Source organism: Triturus cristatus, chromosome 6 (genome assembly GCF_964204655.1).
Source record: "Triturus cristatus chromosome 6, aTriCri1.1, whole genome shotgun sequence".
Lineage (NCBI taxonomy): Eukaryota > Metazoa > Chordata > Amphibia > Caudata > Salamandridae > Triturus > Triturus cristatus.
In genome coordinates this window covers 1,400,269,063-1,400,289,150 of record NC_140589.1, presented here as the reverse complement: position 1 = coordinate 1,400,289,150, position 20,088 = coordinate 1,400,269,063, and the positions used below count along the sequence as shown (strand labels likewise).

The window sequence follows — 20,088 nt, the reverse complement described above, 5'->3', positions numbered from 1 at the left end:
AGCAGAATATGGCTCCCTGGGTAATCACTTTTAAAATGGCTGCGCACTGGAATGAACGTGCCCTTCCGTAAGACTTCAAGTGGATGTGGCTCCGCTCCGAGCTGAGCCGTGAGCAGCTCATGCACTGACTTATAAAGTTACTGAGTTAATGTAGGAGCTGTAAATGGTGTTAAAAACTTAGTCGGGTTCAACAACTGCAGTACAAAGCTCTTGATTCACAGTGTATATATAGCAGAACAAGCATTGGCAAAGCCAACAGGTCTCGCCTATGCAAGAGCTATTGGCCAATGTGTTTTAGCCATGTTGTACACCAGCGTGGCTGCTGTTTAGCATGGCTAAAAGTAGTCTAGAGGAGAGTGGCATGGAGTGTTGTAGAGTGAAATGGCAAAGAGTGGAGTAGAGTGTCATGGAGTTGCATAGAGTGTCGTGTATTGGAGTGGCATACAGTGGAGTACAGTGGAATGGCGTAGAGTAGAGTGGACTGGTGTAGAGTGTTGCAGAGTATAGCGGCATTGAGTGCAGTGGCATAGAATTCAGGGGCGTACAATGCATCATCGTAGAATGCAGTGGCATTGATTATAGTGTTGCATAGTAGAGTGCAGTGGTGTAGAGGAGAGTGGAGTAGAATGGAGTGGCGTATAGAACAGTTGAATAGAGTGCAGTGTTGTAGAGTAGAATGGCATAAAGTGCAGTGGTGTAAATTGGTGGAGTGCGGTGGCGTAGAGTGGAGTGATGCAGAGTAGAGTGGTGTAGAATGCATTGCCATAGAATGCAATAGTGCAGAGTAGATTGGCGTAAAGTTCAGTGACATAGAGTACAGTGTGGCAGAGTAGAGTGGCAGAGTGCAGTGGTGTATAATCAATCAATCAATCAATCATTGCATCTGCAAAGTGCACTACATACCTGGGAGGGTCTCAAGGCGCTGGGGGGGGGGGGGGGGGGGGAAGCTGCTACTGTTCGAAGAGCAAGGTTTTGAGGAGTCTTCTGAAGGTCAGAAGGTCTGCCGTAGGCGTATGGGGAGGGTGTTCAATGTCTTGGCGGCGAGGTGAGAGAATGATCTGCCGCCGGCGGTCACTCTTCGGATGCGGGGGACGGCGGAGAGGGCGTGGTCTGCGGAGCGGAGCTGGCGGGTAGCGGTGTAGAGGCTGAGTCGGCTGTTGAGGTACGCTGGTCCAGTGTTGTGGAGTGCCTTGTGTGCGTGGGTGAGGAGTTTGAAGGCTATCTTCTTGTTGACAGGGAGCCAGTGCAGGTCTCTCAGGTGGGGTTTGATGTGGCTGCGGCGCAGGATGTCGAGGATCAGGCATGCGGAGGCGTTCTGGATGCGTTGGAGCCGTTTCAGGAGTTTGGCCGGGGCTACTGCGTAGAGCGCGTTTCCGTAGTCCAGTCTGCTGCTGACGAGGGCCTGGGTGACCGTCCTTCTCGTTTCGGTGGGGATCCACTTGAAGATCCTGTGAAGCATGCGGAGAGTGTTGAAGCAGGAGGAGGAGACAGCATTGACCTGCTTCGTCATGGAGAGGGTAGAGTCGAGGATGACCCCTAGGTTGCGTGCGTGGTCGGTGGGTGTAGGGGGTGTTCCTAGTGCAGTCGGCCACCAGGAGTCGTCCCAGGCCGAAGGGGTGGATCCGAGGATGAGGACCTCCGTCTTGTCCGAGTTCAGCTTCAGTCGGCTGTTCCTCATCCAGTCGGCGACTGCCTTCTTTCCTTCATGGAGGTTGGTTTTGGCAGTGTGGGGGTCCTCGGTGAGGGAGAGGATCAGCTGGGTGTCGTCGGCATAGGAGAGGATGTTGAGGCCGTGCCGTTGTGTGACGTGGGCGAACGGTGCCTTGAAGACGTTGAACAGGGTTGGGCTGAGGGATGAGCCTTGGGGTACGCCGCAGATGATCCCGGTGGTTTCGGAGCGGAAGGTGGGGAGGCGGATGCTCTGTGTTCTGCCGGAGAGGAAGGAGGAGGTCCAGTCCAGGTCCTTCTCTTGGATTCCGGCGTTGAAGAGGCGAGTTCGTAGTGTGCGGTGGCAGACCGTGTCGAAGGTGGCTGACAGGTCTAGGAGGATGAGGGCCATGGTTTCTCCGTTGTCTAGCAGGGTCCTGACGTCGTCAGTGGCGGCGATGAGGGCAGTTTCGGTGCTGTGGTTGCTGCGGAACCCGGACTGGGACAGGTCCAGGATGCTGTTCTCCTCGAGGAAGCTGGTCAGTTGTTTGTTGACAGCCTTTTCGATGACCTTCGCCGGGAACGGGAGCAGGGAGATGGGTCGGAAGTTCTTGAGGTCCTTGGGGTCTGTCTTGAGTTTCTTGAGCAAGGCGTTGATCTCTGCGTGCTTCCAGCTCTCCGGGAAGGTTGCTGTCTCGAAGGAGATGTTGATGGTTTTCCGGAGATGGGGTGTGATGGTGCTGCTGGCTTTGTTGAAGATGTGGTGTGGACAGGGGTCTTCCCGGTGATCCGGAGTGGACGGTGTTCATGATCTTGATGGTGTCGTAGTCGTTGATGTTGGGCCAGGCAAGCAGGCGGTTGATGCAGGTGGTGGTTGTAGGAGCGGGGGTCTCCGTGGTTGCCGGGGTTGCGGTCTCGTTGGTTGCCGGGGTGGCGTTGAAGCTGTTGTGGATGTCTGCGATCTTGCGATGGAAGAAGGTGGCCAGCGAGTCGCACAGGTCTTTTGAGGGTGGGATGTTGTTGGTGTTGGAGCTGGGGTTGGAGAGTTCCTTCACGATGTTAAAGAGCTCTTTGCTGTTGTGTGCTTTGTTGTCTAGGCGGTCTTTGAAGGAGGTCCTTTTGGTGGATCTGATGAGGTGGTGGTGGTGTCTGTGGGTGGCCTTCTTGTGGGCTGTGTAGCTTTCTGGAGTTCGTTCACGGATCCAGTTTTTTTTAGTTTTCGACAGGTCCGCTTAGAGGTCTGGAGGTCTTTGGTGAACCAGCTGGCTTTCTTACTGGTGTGGGTGTTGGAGGGCTTCTTGAGCGGGGCGAGGGTGTATAGTGCAGTAGCATACTGTAGAGTGGAGTGAAATGGTGTACAGTTGAGTGGAGTGGTGTAGAGTAGATTGGACTGGTGTACAGTGTATTGGGGTAGGGTGTTGCAGAGTATAGTGGCATAGAGTACAGTGGCCTAAAATTCAGTAGCGTACAATGCAGCGTCGTAGAATGCAGTGGCACAGATTAGTGTGGGGTATAGTAGAGTGCTGTGATGCAGAGCAGAGTGACATAGCCTAGTGGCATAGAGTGCAGTGGCGTAGAGTGGCATGGAGTAGAATGGCGTAGAGTAGTGTGGCGTGGAGAGGCATATAGTGGAGTAGAATGAGTAGAGTGGAGTGGCATAGAGTGCAGTGGCGTAGAGTGCAGTGATGCAGAGTAATGGTGTGGAGTGGTGCAGAGTAGAGTGGCGCAGAGTGAAGTATGCATGGTGTGGTAGTACACTGCCATTACAGACAACATATTTTCAATAAAAAAGACAATTACATTTGCACTCACATACAGTTTTAGTGATAAAACTATACAGCGCACAAACGATTATGGGTGGAAATGGCATCACCTAGTGTACTGATTTGTTTTGATCATAATAAAGTATTTGTTTCCACCACACCTTTCAGAATTAACAAAAAAGGTGCTTCATTTGTGCTTTTCTAATTCTGATAAATTCTGCAATACTTTCCACCGCTTTTTCAGAAAAGTGCACCTACGTTATTTCTTCAAACACTCTCCAGTCTCCCCAATATCATCACAGACAGGCCTAAGGACACCATCTACCTTCATGCCACCTGCAAACTCCATGACCAATAAGATTCTCGCATATGAGAGTGTGGTTTTACGAGATGTTCACAAGGCACTTAATAACAAACAGTACGTCAACCACAATATCACAAGCTTGGAACGAGAAGCACTCACATCACTTAAAAACAATAAGCAGATTGTGAACAAACCCGCTGATGAGGGGGGAGCAATTGTGGTGCAAGATGTTACCAACTATAAAGCTGAAGTTCTAAACCAACTGCGAGATGGGATCAGCTACACCAGATTACGGACAGATCCCACCAAGGATCTGGTCAAAACAATCTTGAAAATCACCAAAGAAGGTCTTGAACAGGGTTTCCTTTCCAATCTGGAATTCCAGTTTCTGAACAAAAAGCAACCTCGCCTACCGACGATTTATACACTACCAAAGATACACAAGAGCATGCAGAACCCTCCGGGATGACCTATCGTCTCTGGATGCGGTTCTTTACTCGAACCACTGTGCAAATATGTGGATTTTGTCTTGAAGCCGATAGCGGAGACCATGAGAGCATACCTGAAGTACACTATGGAGACGATCAATCTGGTAGACTTTCAATTGTTTGACCCTAACAAGCACATTTTGGCCACTCTAGACATTGTGTCATTGTACACGAGCATACCACAAGCACCGGCTCTCGAAGTAATGGAGGCAGCCCTCAACAGGAGACCAGCACCCATGGGAGTGCCCACTGATTTCATTATTAGACTCCTCAAAATCGCTATAATGCACAATTTTTCCTATTTTCGAGGTGATTTTTATTTACAAACCAAGGGCATAGCAATGGGCGCCAGCTTTGCTCCAGACTTAGCCATCATTTACATGGACTACTTTGAAAACTCTCATGTGTTTGATACCAACAACCCTTACAGTGCACAAGTGACTTTATGGAGGCGCTATATAGACGATACTCTGGACTGGCGAGGACGTGTCACTGAGTGATTTCTACACTTGGCTAAATCAAATGAGCGACGACATCAAGTTTACCATCAATTCTGACCACCACAGCATAGGTTTTCTTGACATTACCATCAAAACAGAGAATAACCAACTATATACTACACTTTACAGGAAGCCAGCAGAATGGAACTTATTACTTTTGCACAACAGTCATCATCCGAGGAGTTTACAGGACAATCTGCCCTTTGGACAGCTCTTGAGTATATGCAGGAACTGCTCTAAGAAAGAGGATTACATGAAGGAATCCGAAGAACTGAGTGATCGCCTTGTTGCAAGGGGCTACCCGAAGAGATTAGTTAAACGGGCTCGCAAAAGAGCTTGGTTCTATCCCAGAGAAACATTGCTGACTGAAAAAACACGGGAAAATGATCTACCACAGAGGATGATATGCGTCACCACATTCTGTACTCAAAGTCACGCAATCAAGAAAATCATTAATCAACATTGGGGCCTTATCTCGGACGATTTGGGACAACATGATCCGCCCATGCACTCATTCAGAAAAGGCAAGAGTGTGCTAGACCTTATGGTACGGTCTCTTCTGGATCCTCCACATGAATCTTCCATCCAATCACTATGGGGTCACCCATCACCTCTTGCCCACCACAAGTGTGGCCATTGCAAGGCTTGTAAAATGGCAATCCAAACGAAACAATTCATCAACAAACAACATGTAATAGATTTAAAATCTTTCACCAACTGTATCTCATCAAACTTGATTTATGCCATCATCTGCCTCTGTGAGAAAGTATACGTGGGCCAAACTCAACAAAAGGTAAAAGCACATATACTCCAACATTGTAGCAGGGTCCATTGTAGTGTACCAGGAGCACCTCTGTTTGACCATTTCCAGAACGCCCAACACGAAGCAGAAAGTTTGAAGTGGCTAGTCTTAGAGAAGGTCACACTTGGAGTCAGAGGAGGGAACATTCAGTCTATCTTGAATGTCCGAGAGTGCAAGTCGATGCATCTTTTGGATACAATCCAGAATGGTCTGAATGAGTTCGATGTAAGCAGCGCGCAGCTATCTTGCCTAACTTCAGAGTAAACCATGATTCCTGTTAGTTGAACTCCCTTTAGTGTATAGTGTCCCCTATTTCCCTCCGTTCCAGAGGAGTTTTACTATGTTTGGGGATCTGTGTCAATGCCAGACACAGTTTGATGTATTTTATACGATACTAATGTGTCTTGTACCATACCAATATACCATATGATTATGTACGTAGTGCGAGACTGATATCTATTTCCAACTGACCTTGTATTACATACCTGGCAATTATGACTAGTAACTAAGACTGATATCCATTTCTGAATGTTTTTCCATGTACTTGTGATTCATGTCATTCTTAGACCCTGTGCGACCATCTATGCATTGTGGGATCATAAATTTAGCGCGATATTAATGTCTGTTTTCCTATATCCCACATACCACATAGTGCACTTTACCACCTATTAAGTGGAAACGTTTAGGCATAATCATGACCATTTATTAAGTGAAACACATAGTGCATCTACCACCCATTAAGTGTAAACGTTTAGGCATCAAAATATATCCATTTAATTGTGCCATATGACAGGTCACCATTAGCAATTTTATTTTATCTTATTATATGCGCTTGTGATGATACCGCTCCAAAAGTGCATTTCTTCTTTTTTGGCGCAAATGCAACTTTGCAAGCTCATAAGTATTTAAACTACAAACATTGTTTCACTCGCCCCATTGTAACAATGTCCGGACATAAGGATCTCTGTTCTTTTGTAGAATCAAAAGGCTTTTCCTTTTTCCAAAAAACTACCAGCATTTGCGAGTAGTCTTTCGCTCCAAAAGTGTATTTCTTTTTTGGCGCAAATGCAACTTTGCAAGTCCATAAGCATGTAAATTACAAGCATTGCTTCTCTCGCCCAATTGTAACAATGCCAGTACATAAGTATCTTTTAGTATCCTAAGTATCATTTAGACCACTGTTCTGTGCTGTTTTAAAGAATCGAAAGGCTTTTCCTTTTTCCAAAAACTACCAGCTTTAAAAGTAGTCTTTCCTCCACGTTACACAAGCCTGGTCACAATGTGACCTTCACCTGGCAGCATCCAGCGTCTGTCACAGCACAGGCTACCCGTGTGAGTCATGGTGACTCAGTATGTAAGGATTTTTAGGTCGAGGATTACCGGTCTGCCGAAAGGCAGAACCGGAAGTCGGAGATTTAATGACTTGGAGAAGAGGGGCTTGAACCCGCCCCTCTTCTCCCCTGTTCTCCATTGGCTGGCCTCTTGAATGCTGGCCAGCCATTGGAGAAGAGGTCAGTCATTCCAAACAGGCCCCGTCCTTTTCGGATCGGGGGGCGTGTTTTTTTCAAGAAGTCTCATTCTCTCCTCCAGCCAATGGCTGGAGGAGAGAAAAGACAAACACGCCCCGAATCCGAAAATGCCGCTGCGTTTCTCCGAGGCATTTCTGCTCTGCCTCGGAGAAAGGCGGTGGTGTCTTCCGGTGCCCTTCGCTGTGTGTGAGCCTGCGTTATCATTAGTCCATCGTCTATGTTAATTCTTGTTTTAATATGTAGAGAGGCCAGGCTCTGCAGGTGGGGAAGGGGAGGGGGGGTGAGGCTCGGCAAAGGGGTAAATTCGCTGCCTCTCCCTTTGACCTCGGTCGCCGGCATAGAGGGGGTTAAACCCTCACCATTACCCGGGAGTGAGCGGGGCTTTAACTGGATTGCAGCAGAGCCCGAGACCAGAGTCCACCCCGCCCCCAATTTATCTCTCACATCAGAGCCCCCCGCTCCCGATCATCTCAGACCCCCAGCAACCCCCACTCCATACACATCCTAGCGTTCCAGACCTCTCGTCTCAGGCTGCTCGCCCTCAGTCTTTGCAGACCCCCTTACTGTCCGCTACATCCCCTCGCCCTGACAGAACTCCACCGTTTCTTCATGGACCCTTCAAAACAACAGACCCCATCGCCCTATATCCCTACGAAACTACACAAAGCCTTGTCTCTTCGGACCCCCTCTAACTACCCAGACTCATTCACAACCCTCCCCCACAGTCCTTCCTCACACCCGTCAGACCTCCAGCTCGCTTCAATCCCCTTCAGACTCCTGCCGTATCTTAAAATTCCCCTCCGTACATGAACCCCTCCCCCGCCCCAATGCTCCGAGACCCGCTAAAACAAATTCGGCTCCGTTCCAGCCTACCTTCTTACAGCCATCTCCAATCCTCCTCAGCGCTTGGCGCGCTTCTGACGCTACACAAATGGTTAACGTAGATCTCTTCTCAGAAGCCATCAGATCGGTTCCTGTCCCCTCAGCCCCTCCATACCCCCCCCGCTCTCTTACAGACTCCTCAGGTTAAGTCTATCTACAAACCCTCTCAGTCTCCTTCAAACCAACTCCGGTCTCACACATTCGCCACCCACAGCGCCACAGATCGCTCAACAACTCTGAATCCACAGACCAGTCACACAATCCTTCTCACCTAAGACGCTTTGGACAGTCTTAACATAGACGCCAGACCCCCGCAAACCATATCCGTCCTCATCCTCTCCCTACCACCCACGCCCCCTGCCCGTCTCACTCTTCAGCGCAATCCAGACCCTTCATACCGTCACTGCTCCCTCTCAGACCCCTCGCCCCACAGTCCTAGGCCCTTTCTACTACAAATCCACCTTCGACCCCTTAGAAGTACTTAAACTCATGCCCCCTTCCACTCTTAATCTGCACCCCCCACACCTCCACAGACACCCCAAGCTCTGCCCCCCCCCCCCTTTTCCTCCACACTGCCGGTCGCCCCGGGACTGGGAACAGGTCATGGACCTGTCAACGGAGGTGGACCGCTTCAACTCCTCGCCGGGAGCCAACCTCAGCACAGCCCGTGAGTATGGGGTCTGTGATACTACCCCCTGCTTTCCCCCCTCCACACCGAGCGCTCGCTCTGTATAGGAAATAATTAGGTCTCCCAGTTCTGTAGTAGTTATATTTTAAGTCTAGATGTCATTAATTTTCTAAATTTATTTTTTGGCCATATTATTCATATTTATATATATTTACTTTGTTTCACAAACGGATACATCATACCCCGTGTATTTCCACACCTTCCAACTCACCCTGTGCCCCCCTGCCCTGTGTCTCATCATATATCGGATCCTTGACACAGTCACTCCATGGGGAGCCCTTATCAGATGGTGAACACAGTTATTTGGAAACTTCTGCAGAGAGCAGGGTTCCAGATAATTCTTTAGAGGCTCTGCTCAGCCCATGATCATCCCACAATGTGAAACGGTGCTAGGACATTGGTCACTGCATCAAAGCTTTGTTTTTTATGGTGTGGTAAGAGGGAGTCAGTGACTCAAAGTCAGCACAAAACCCAACCCCCTCCAAAAGCCCACTCCCTTATACAGTAAAAAAAAAAAAAAAGGCAGTTCTGTAAATGTGAACTACTTTAATGTTTATCAAGATTTAGCGTTACAAGCACCTAACTATATTATCAAAATACACCCAAGGAAACATTAGCATTGTAGTATAAGCAAGCGCACATATAAAGTAATGTAAGAATATGTCAACACTTTTTACTCTCGCCTACTAGATAGCACATGCTTGTTTTGTCATAGTTTGTGTAAAAAAGTATTTATGAGTGAGTTGTCAACTCCTCGCCAATGTAAAAATAATTTGGGTCTTAAAAAGGACACTTTGTCACCACAATAGTCCATGGCACTGAAGGAAACTACTTTGCGTGTGGATGTGCTTACTGTCGGTTATAATCAGACGTAATCTTAGTTTGTGGGCACAAGTCCTGGCTCCAGTGTTTGGTGTGATAACACGTGGACACGATCTACCAGAACCTGGAAAGGTAGCTTTAGGGTCCCATTGTATAAAAAAAGTGAACAGAACCTGCCCTCGAGTTAACATATGATTACTCTGTTGGACATTTCTAGTAAAATGTACGCGAAACACCCACTGCGTTTAGTGGAGGACTGGGTAAGCAGTGCCAGAGTTTTACCAAAGGTTCAAGTGGGTTTCCGTAAAAGGAATTCAACAACGGATGGCAGTCTACTCTTAAATCTTCTAGCTGAAGAATACGCCTTCAATATAAAACAGCCCCGCTGTGTGTCATAAATGGGGTACCCCTTTAGGTCCTCCCCCCCAAGATGCAGCATTTTAGCAGTACTCCTAGTGAAAGACCCTCATCTCATATAAGGGTGTCTGTTTCTACAGAACTGTACCTCGGCACACATTCTTCGTGTAATCATCTTGGAAGCAAGGATCTGTTGTCTGACTCGCTTCGTTGCTTAGAAAGAGTCCTGCCCTCGATATTGGCTCTAATGGAGAAATCTGTGAAGAACTCTGACCACATCCTGGATTCTCTCTTGTCTTTAACTACATTTTTAGGTCTCGGGACCATCCGGTCTGCCGAAGGCAGAACCGGAAGTCGAGAGATTTAATGACTTGGAGAAGAGGGGCTTGAACCCACCCCTCTTCTCCCCTGTTCTCCATTGGCTGGCCTCTTGAATGCTGGCCAGCCATTGGAGAAGAGGTCAGTCATTCCGATCAGGCCCCGTTCTTTTCGGATCGGGGGGCGTGTTTTTTGCAAGAAGTCTCATTCTCTCCTCCAGCCAATGGCTGGAGGAGAGAAAAGACAAACACGCCCCCGAATCCGAAAATGCCGCTGCGTTTCTCCAAGGCATTTCTGCTCTGCCTCGGAGAACGGCGGTGGTGTCTTCCGGTGCCCTTCGCTGTGTGTGAGCCTGCGTTATCATTAGTCCATCGTCTATGTTAATTCGTGTTTTAATATGTAATATGTGCCTCTAACGTTACATAACCTAGCCTCCAGAGATCTTTTGTAAGCGCCCATCCAGGCTCCTGGACATCAGACACAATTGAAGTGCCCAGGCCGGCGGCTCATAGCTGTGTTTGTGTTCGTTCTGGTTTTTACCCTGGCGTTAGTCCGTTCTTGAGAGTGGAGGGGTGACTGAGAGATGTGTTGGCATGGTGCCACGATGGCCGCTCGCGGACACAGCTCCGCGGGGCGGTGTCTGAAAAGGGCTGACATCTGCCTGTGTGCCACGGCCGAGGCCGTAGTGGGCAGTTCCTGAACCCAAAGACGCTTCTGCGCCGGGGCAAACAATAAAGACCGACTGGGGACGCTGCGGAGCCCCTGGCAGCACCCAGAAGGCTTTCTGCTCTTTAGGCGGGGGACACTCCACTGAGGCGGAACCGGGTTGTTTTCAACCCGCAGGTACTGTTCTGGGGAATAAAATATCCTCGTTACATTTAATGAAGCAAGTCAATGCCCCTGCATCGGGGTCTGCGGGGTAAAATCTTTCCGGCTGAAGGGACTTTAATTGTATTTGTATAGCGCTTACTACTCCGGATGAGGCGGTGAAGCGCTTTACTCCAGACATCTCCACCGACTAAAAGCTCTTCTCGCGGCACTCAAGTACTGCATGCAACATCTCTAGCGAATAAAAGCACTTCTCGTGCCACTGTCGGGCCCCTGGTTTCCCCCAGCACCCTTTAGCGACTAAAAGCCCTTCTCGTGGCACTCTCGGGCCCCTGGATTCCCCCAGCACCCTTTAGCGACTAAAAGCCCTTCTCGTGGCACTCTCGGGCCCCTGGCTTCCCCCAGCATCCTCTAGCTAGCATGCACACACCGGTGCTGGGAGGTGAAGACGTTTAATTGCCATTGCTCATGACATTATTTTTGTTTATGTTTTTGTTTTTAAAACATTTAAAGAAACGGCATTGTCATGAGCAATGCCAATAGCTCTAACTTTAACAATGCCGAGACCGTTGCATTGTAAATGCTTGTTCCTTTCAGTGCTCGGTTTACGATGCAGTGAACGGATACACTTTACTTTGAGGTAATTGACTTTATTTTACTCCTATCTTTTCCCTAAATAAGTTTCTAACCATTAAAGAGTGAAACTTTGGACAGAGGGTTAAGTAATGTTTATCCATCCTTTAGTTTAGAAACTGGTTACTTCTGAGGCCTTTTGGAAGTCTAAATTTTGTCTACCACATAACGATGTCAGCTATATTTCACGAGGTAACCAGATTGTTTTTTACAGTCACGCTCTTTTTAACTTTCTAACATTTCAAAGCCTCATATCAATTTTAGGAGCGGCGTTTTACCTTTGGTCCCCTGTTTGTTTGTTACTCTTCACAGTAACTGGGAACCCTTGGATTTAATCTCGCCCCCTGTTTGAAGTGAACATTTTTGAAAGAAACATAGTTGGAATGTGAAATTACTTGATCAGAAGTAAGTCCATGATACTTCTATGTTATGTGTTGCATACACCTTATCAAACCCAAATTAAATCCTTTTGCAAATAATTGATGGCGCTAGGATGCCATCTGTCCGTTCTCTGACCTAGGAGCCCACGGGCCCACTACTATCAGTTCAACCACCTAGCCAATGGTGGTTCGCGGTAATTTAGTTTCCCTTCTACATTTAGAGCTTACAGTATAAACTATAATAAGTTCTAAGTATTTCCTTTGTTAAATTCTCAGGTGCCCCTTCACAGTCCTGCGGAAGACCCATTGATAGGCTCAAGGTCACCTACGTCTGTCAGGGGTCGAAACGTCGACATTTTGTTGTATATATGCCAGTATGGGCAACAGTGCTGTTTTCATTGTGCCTTTTCAGCGACATAATGGCTGTTAATTAATTTGCTTGTATATAATTGTCATGTAGGACAAACCATTTCGTTTGTGAATAATATTGTTGATGTATATACCGTCACTCCCTTTCCGCTCTCATTTAAGCCTCAGTTTGCACAAGTCCTTCCTTTCTCCCATCTACACATTCGGGGCACTTTTGATTACATATGTTCCAGATGTTTTGCTGGATTTTGAGCATTCAGATTGATGTTCAATATGAATATATAATATTGAGCTGAATTTTACAGTACAAGTAATTTAATGAATGCTGCTGCATAAATAATTGTGTTCTTTCAACTTGTCCCACTGGGACCGTCTACCTTTTGTACTGTACCCCCAGTATCCAGCAAGATTGTCAGGTAAATCCTCTCACTTTGAAGTCCGAGAAACAAAAGTAAACACCAAATTCCCTGGAAGACAGAGCCTGTCACTTGACCTCTGTCAAATATGACAACATAAGAACAAGATTTACAGGCCTGTTTACAGAAAGGAGTACTCGTGGAAGAATACAAGGAGAGGTAGAGTGAAAAGGCGTTGCTCCTTGGGAGGGAAAAACTCAAGCTGGACAGCCTAAAACAAGTAATACCAGCAAATAGAAAACCAGAAATGTAAGTTACAAACCACAAAGGCAATGTTAAGGAACCGGCGGAATGCATTCTCAGGGAAGCTTTCTTAATGTCCTCAAGATTTCTTAATCAAACCAGACAATTGACCTAAAAAAAAGCTCAGAATGTCTCTCCCAATTGAGGGATAGCCTTTCCATTTTATTCTGGTTATGGCCAGGGTGTGTGACATTCACGTAATTGGCTTTTGCGCAGTTATGCAAAAGTTCTGTAGAATTCTGCATAAATATGCAAAATGCAAATATGTCATTTCACACTATATTTTAGCGTGAAATGCATCCTCGCATCAGTTTTTGACACAAGGACGCATTTTGCGCTAAAACATTTGTGCAAAAAACACAAAATCACCAAGAACAACAGCTGCTCATGTTCAGTTTGTGTGCGTTCCTGATACATTTCTACCACAAATAGTGCATAATTACACACAAAACATAATTCCAAAAATAAGTCAATTACGGTGGGGCAATTAAAATTTTGCCCATGCCTAGCCATGGTTATGTAAATGGCTTTTTCACCTTACCAGGTACTTTGGTGACTTCTCGCAGCAGCTCAAACAACAAATCCAGGGTGGGAGGCTGATGTTGCCGGGGACAGTTGGAGATGGTGGTTGTCAGCTGTTCCAGCAAAATGATCCAGACTTCTATAAGGCCTACAAGAGAGAAGACACATGAGGGCTGAATAACAAAGAAGCAGCAATCTTCTGGGGAAAAAAACAGCAAAATATACAGCCATTTCCAAGCAGCATGGCTGTGGCACTCTGATTACAACCGCTCAGTCTTAGAAATCTATGAAAACCCCAAGAAAGGGGAAACATGTTCCCTTGACTTATGTGGCGAAAATAAACAACGGGTTAATTTTCTGCTGTGCATTCTGCTCAGTGGTTGTACCACTCAGGTCAGAAGACAGACTCGACTTTCTAACCATGCCATCAGGTCAAAAGAAATTCCACACAAAGCACAAAGCCTGGAAACATTACAAACAAACCTACTCTTTGTTTTGTCATGTGTTTCTTGCATGGCCCATTGCAGTTTTCCCTATGTTAGCCTAACTGTACACCTTGTAGGCCTCATTTTCCTTTGCCCACGGTACTATATAAACATGCTTGTCTTTGTGCCACATTGTGATTTCACACGGAACCTGTATATGTTTTCGCATTCTGTTCTTTTCCTGGGATTTAGTCTGAGCCGACAAGGTCAAACATCAATGTCCGTTGTTATTCTTTCTGGCCAGGCACTAGCACCAAGACATAACACAAGAATGCAGCTGTTGTTAATGTGCACACAAGTCCTATCATATAGATGAGTACATGAGCCACAAACGGGCACATGGAACAAGAGTTCTGAGACAAGAGCATTGCGGCTGCTGAGATGTACAGCACCCATCTGTGTATGCTAAGGTTCGGGATCTGGACGTAATCCCAGAGATCTTTCGTATAATCATTTAGCATTAGTAGCAGGGGAGGGGGGTTAGGTCACTCTGTTCTATAAAATGGCAGTGCTTTTCATGGGATATGGATTATTAACCATGCAACCAGTATTTATATTATGCATCTGTTTTCTAATTGTGGCACGTATACTGCATTTCAGAACAAGATAGTTCGAATAAATATTCAAAACTTTCTTCATGTCTCATGGTTATCTCACTGTGGACAAAAACGAGTGAGAGAGAAAAAGGGTGTGTCGTGTTACCGCGATTCCCGAGAGGGTCGAGAGTGTTGTGTTCTGGGGGTGCCAATTCACTTGTTTCTCTGGTAAGGTTAGCAGAGCAAGTGAGGCACTATAGCTAGTTGGACCCGGACTCATGGACACTGAGGTGGTATAGTGACTCAGTCCCTACATACTGATGTTCTATGGTTTCAAGCTTAGTTCTGTTTCACAGCAGAATCCCTGCAACAGTATAAAATTATTTCATTTAGAATAAAAATGGAAAGGGAGAGCACAAATGAAAGGGATATAAATGCAAATGACAATTATTACACCCTGGTTTGTAATCTCCAAACCGATCGTTGGGTGGGGTTTCATTAATCGCATCACCATGGCAGGAAATGAGAGCAGTTGAAACTGCATACTACGGTACACCGGGTTTGCAGTTAAATCAGGTTCCACAGTCAACAGTGGACAACTGCGTAATCAATATGTCATAAAGGCAAACGTAGACATATTGTTTTAATTGGTGCAAGGATTGGGCTAGTGCATTGTAAAGCTTTAACCTCACACGTGAACCTTCATAAAGTGACATCCCGAAATAAGCAAAAACAACAATTGATGGACAGAATGCAGAACAATGTCATACATTCACCCCAGTACAGAGATCTGGGCCTAAATCCATCGTGTTTTTGCTCACCATGCCATTCCAGTTTGAACCCAGCCATATGCAAATCAGTCTTGACCCTGTGCCCCATGGGAACAATCCAGCCCGAACTGCCAAGCCAGGTCCTCCCTGGACTGGAAACAAGCATCCTAGGACCGGTTTCGGGCTTTCAGCCCTCGTCAGCCAGGATAGCCTGATTCCAGTGGCATGGAGAGCAAGGGACTCACGTCTGAGCATACCCTTCCCACTCGGGGTGACAAATGCAAAAACAACAATTGATGGACAGAATGCAGAACAATGTCATACATTCACCCCAGTACAGAGATCTGGGCCTAAATCCATCGTTTTTTTGCTCACCATGCCATTCCAGTTTGAACCCAGCCATATGCAAATCAGTCTTGACCCTGTGCCCCATGGGAACAGTCCAGCCCGAACTGCCAAGCCAGGTCCTCCCTGGACTGGAAACAAGCATCCTAGGACCGGTTTCGGGCTTTCAGCCCTCGTCAGCCAGGATAGCCTGATTCCAGTGGCATGGAGAGCAAGGGACTCACGTCTGAGCATACCCTTCCCACTCGGGGTGACAAATGCAAAAACAACAATTGATGGACAGAATGCAGAACAATGTCATACATTCACCCCAGTACAGAGATCTGGGCCTAAATCCATCGTTTTTTTGCTCACCATGCCATTCCAGTTTGAACCCAGCCATATGCAAATCAGTCTTGAACCTGTGCCCCATGGGAACAGTCCAGCCCGAACTGCCAAGCCAGGTCCTCCCTGGACTGGAAACAAGCATCCTAGGACCGGTTTCGGGCTTTCAGCCCTCGTCAGCCAGGATAGCCTGATTCCAGTGGCATGGAGAGCAAGGGACTTTTGTTTTGCTGTTCACCCTATGTGGGAAGGGTATGCCCAGACGTGGGTCCCGTGCTCACTACGCCACTGGAGTCAAGCTATCCTGGCTGATGACGGCTGATAGCCAAAAACCGGTCCTAGGATGCTTGATTCCGGTCCAGGGAAGACATGGCTTGGCAGTTCGGGCTGGACTGTTCCCATGAGGCACAGGGTCAAGACTGATTTGCATATGGCCATGTCTGAACTGGGGTGGTGATGTGAGCAAAATAACGATGGATTAAACCCAGATCTGTGACTGGGGTTGAGTGTTTTGCCATTGTGCAACATTCCGTCCATCATCTTGTGTGTTTTGCTGTTCACCCTATATGGGAAGGGTATGCCCAGACGTGGGTCCCGTGCTCACTACGCCACTGGAGTCAAGCTATCCTGGCTGATGACGGCTGATAGCCAGAAAACGGTCCTAGGATGCTTGATTCCGGTCCAGGGAAGACATGGCTTGGCAGTTCGGGCTGGACTGTTCCCATGAGGCACAGGGTCAAGACTAATTTGCATATGGCCATGTCTGAACTGGGGTGGTGCGGTGACCAAAATAACGATGGATTAAACCCAGATCTGTGACTGGGGGTGAGTGTTTTGCCATTGTGCAACATTCCGTCCATCATCTTGTGTGTTTTGCTGTTCACCCTATGTGGGAAGGGTATGCCCAGACGTGGGTCCCGTGCTCACTACGCCACTGGAGTCAAGCTATCCTGGCTGATGACGGCTGATAGCCAGAAACCGGTCCTAGGATGCTTGATTCCGGTCCAGGGAAGACATGGCTTGGCAGTTCGGGCTGGACTGTTCCCATGAGGCACAGGGTCAAGACTGATTTGCATATGGCCATGTCTGAACTGGGGTGGTGCGGTGAGCAAAATAACGATGGATTAAACCCAGATCTGTGACTGGGGGTGAGTGTTTTGCCATTGTGCAACATTCCGTCCATCATCTTGTGTGTTTTGCTGTTCACCCTATGTGGGAAGGGTATGCCCAGACGTGGGTCCCGTGCTCACTACGCCACTGGAGTCAAGCTATCCTGGCTGATGACGGCTGATAGCCAGAAACCGGTCCTAGGATGCTTGATTCCGGTCCAGGGAAGACATGGCTTGGCAGTTCGGGCTGGACTGTTCCCATGAGGCACAGGGTCAAGACTGATTTGCATATGGCCATGTCTGAACTGGGGTGGTGCGGTGAGCAAAATAACGATGGATTAAACCCAGATCTGTGACTGGGGGTGAGTGTTTTGCCATTGTGCAACATTCCGTCCATCATCTTGTGTGTTTTGCTGTTCACCCTATGTGGGAAGGGTATGCCCAGACGTGGGTCCCGTGCTCACTACGCCACTGGAGTCAAGCTATCCTGGCTGATGACGGCTGATAGCCAGAAACCGGTCCTAGGATGCTTGATTCCGGTCCAGGGAAGACATGGCTTGGCAGTTCGGGCTGGACTGTTCCCATGAGGCACAGGGTCAAGACTGATTTGCATATGGCCATGTCTGAACTGGGGTGGTGCGGTGAGCAAAATAACGATGGATTAAACCCAGATCTGTGACTGGGGGTGAGTGTTTTGCCATTGTGCAACATTCCGTCCATCATCTTGTGTGTTTTGCTATCCCGAAATAAGGGCATACTTAGTCACTTTCTACCACTGCTGCTATAATACATTTTTTGCAGTTTTATGCTTCGCGAATATGGCCCAATGGCACTGGAGCGCTTTACAGAAGCACCAGAAGTTCAGATTCTTTTTTTTAAGGCACGGGGAGATTAAGTGATTTGCCCTGCACTGAATCACAGGACGTTGAGCAGACACCGGGACTCGAACTTGGATCCCCAGTTCTAATGTCAGCATCTCTTACAGTTAGGCCACATCTCCTCCTCAATATATACTCATAACCCTTTTCATGGAAGTAAGTTTACATTTTGTTCTAGAATCTCCCCTCTACTGTTCCAATTGTGCTCTAAGAGTGAACTTCTTGCAAATATGTAGCCTCCATTTTGTGCCAGTTACTGAGTATTAATAATCAGTTAATACCAAGATGTTTACTCCTTCACGATGGAATTCAGTGACTGCACGTATCTACCCTTCAAGTGGATGAGCGGACAAATTAACTGGGAGAGCTGAGCCAGAGCCGAGCCAAAGGCCTGGATCGGCTCTAAGAGCTCATGCACGACCTGAGCCCTGAAAATAGTTGGGACTGAAAATATGTAAGAAACATCATGTGAAAATATGATAGTGCATTTAAAATAAAAAGGTGTTTTTTTAGCATGCAAAACGTTTCACCTTAATACACCGGAATATTTTTGTACAGCGTACACCATGTACTCGCATAATACAAGGTACTCTCATATAAGATAACAAAGAAAAAGGAGGCTCTGTAAATTAAAATATTTGCCAAGGGTCACACAATTTAGTCAAGAGGGGAAGCCAGGATTGGTCCAGGGCTTTTGGTTCCACATTATGCAATTCACCCAAAAGATGGTTCCTCTTTCTCTCCTTTTTAACTCCAAAGGTTTATGCTTTGTTTTTAATTCTATGCGTATGATGTTAGAGGTTAGGTGGCAAGCAGAAGCCACTTTAAAGTTTGGCTCATTTTGGGCTCGAGGGTCCAAGAGGAGCTTGAGCTAAGCCAGGCCTCTGGCTCAAGCCTTACGTGGCTTGCCTACCTTTAGTGTCATTCATTACCAAGTAATCAGCAGGGCTGCAATGAAGCGGCTGGGTACACAGATACAAATGAAGACGAGACCTGTAAGCATGGCCGAACCGGGAACCTAAACCAGCCTCGGCAACTCCTCTCGACCGCTCCCCCCTTCCGCCGGGGTGGAATGGGGGAGGGAAATGGGGTGCTACTGAGAAACTCCGGCTCTACTTTGCATCGCTGCCGCTTTTGTTACAGGAGCCCAATATTTCAGCCCTGCTGCAAAACTGGTTCTCAGTAACAAAAACGGTCCCCACGGGCCAAAAACCGGCCACCACCCTTCCGGCTCACTGGAATAGCCCGGTGGCCGCTACGGCCCTGCCTGTGAGTAAAGTAACTGTGGTGCTTTATTTCCCAGAAACAATTTGAATAGATCTGCTCCAACAGGGACTGGACTCTGCTGTGTTTTATCTGTGTGTCGCCTAGCAGAAACAGAAGTCCCGGGCATTAGGCTCCTCCTCTTTCTTCTGATTGGCTGCGGGAGATGAGCAAGCTACAATGCTAAATGTCCTTTTCAGGTGGGTCGGCTGAGGACATGGCAAGGGCATTCGAACAATCCCCATCAATCACACAGCATTGCTCTGTGCATGTTCAGATTTAACACAATCAATTAGTAATTCTCAGGGCATGCTTAGATTTATCACCATGCAATAAGAACAGATGATGGACGTAAAGCTGAACAAATCAAAAATTCACTCCAAGTCACAGATCTGGGGTAAATCCATCATTTTTTTGCTCACCGTGCCAAGCCAGTTTGGACCTAGCCATATGAAAATCAGTCTTGACCCTGCTCCCCATGGAAACAGTCCAGTTCGAACTGCCAGCCCAGGTCCTCCCTGGACTAGAAAAAGCATCCTGTGACCGCAGCTTACCATTACTGGTGAATTTTTGGTGGATTTTAAGTTTCATATTGTTACCCATAAAGTTCTTTCAACACATATATTTACGACATGCCCATGAGAATACCACATGATTTAGAACAAGTGTACTAATAAACACACTTCCAAATCATACTTGAGTGCAAAAGTTAAATTATGCTTTATTACCACACTACAGAGAAATTTACATGAGAAACTACTGTTTACTTCCTGACAGCTTGCATGTACCAATGACTTGACATAGGAACACGTCCTGCTAATAGTCACTGAGACTCATCAATAGGATTTTATCTCACTACTACACAAATGTAACCCCTTGCATCCTGG

The 20,088-nt window shown here is 47.2% G+C and overlaps 1 protein-coding gene across 4 annotated transcripts in view; it reads right to left on the bottom strand.

The window, feature by feature from the left end:
* Positions 1-20,088, bottom strand: part of ARFGEF3 (ARFGEF family member 3) — a 515,806-nt gene that overhangs the window by 59,414 nt on the left and 436,304 nt on the right. For all 4 annotated transcript variants that reach the window (XM_085612422.1, XM_085612423.1, XM_085612424.1 and 1 more), the window contains one exon: positions 13,511-13,639. In XM_085612422.1, coding sequence (XP_085468548.1) covers positions 13,511-13,639 — 129 coding nt within the window. The remainder of the gene's footprint in view (positions 1-13,510; positions 13,640-20,088) is intronic.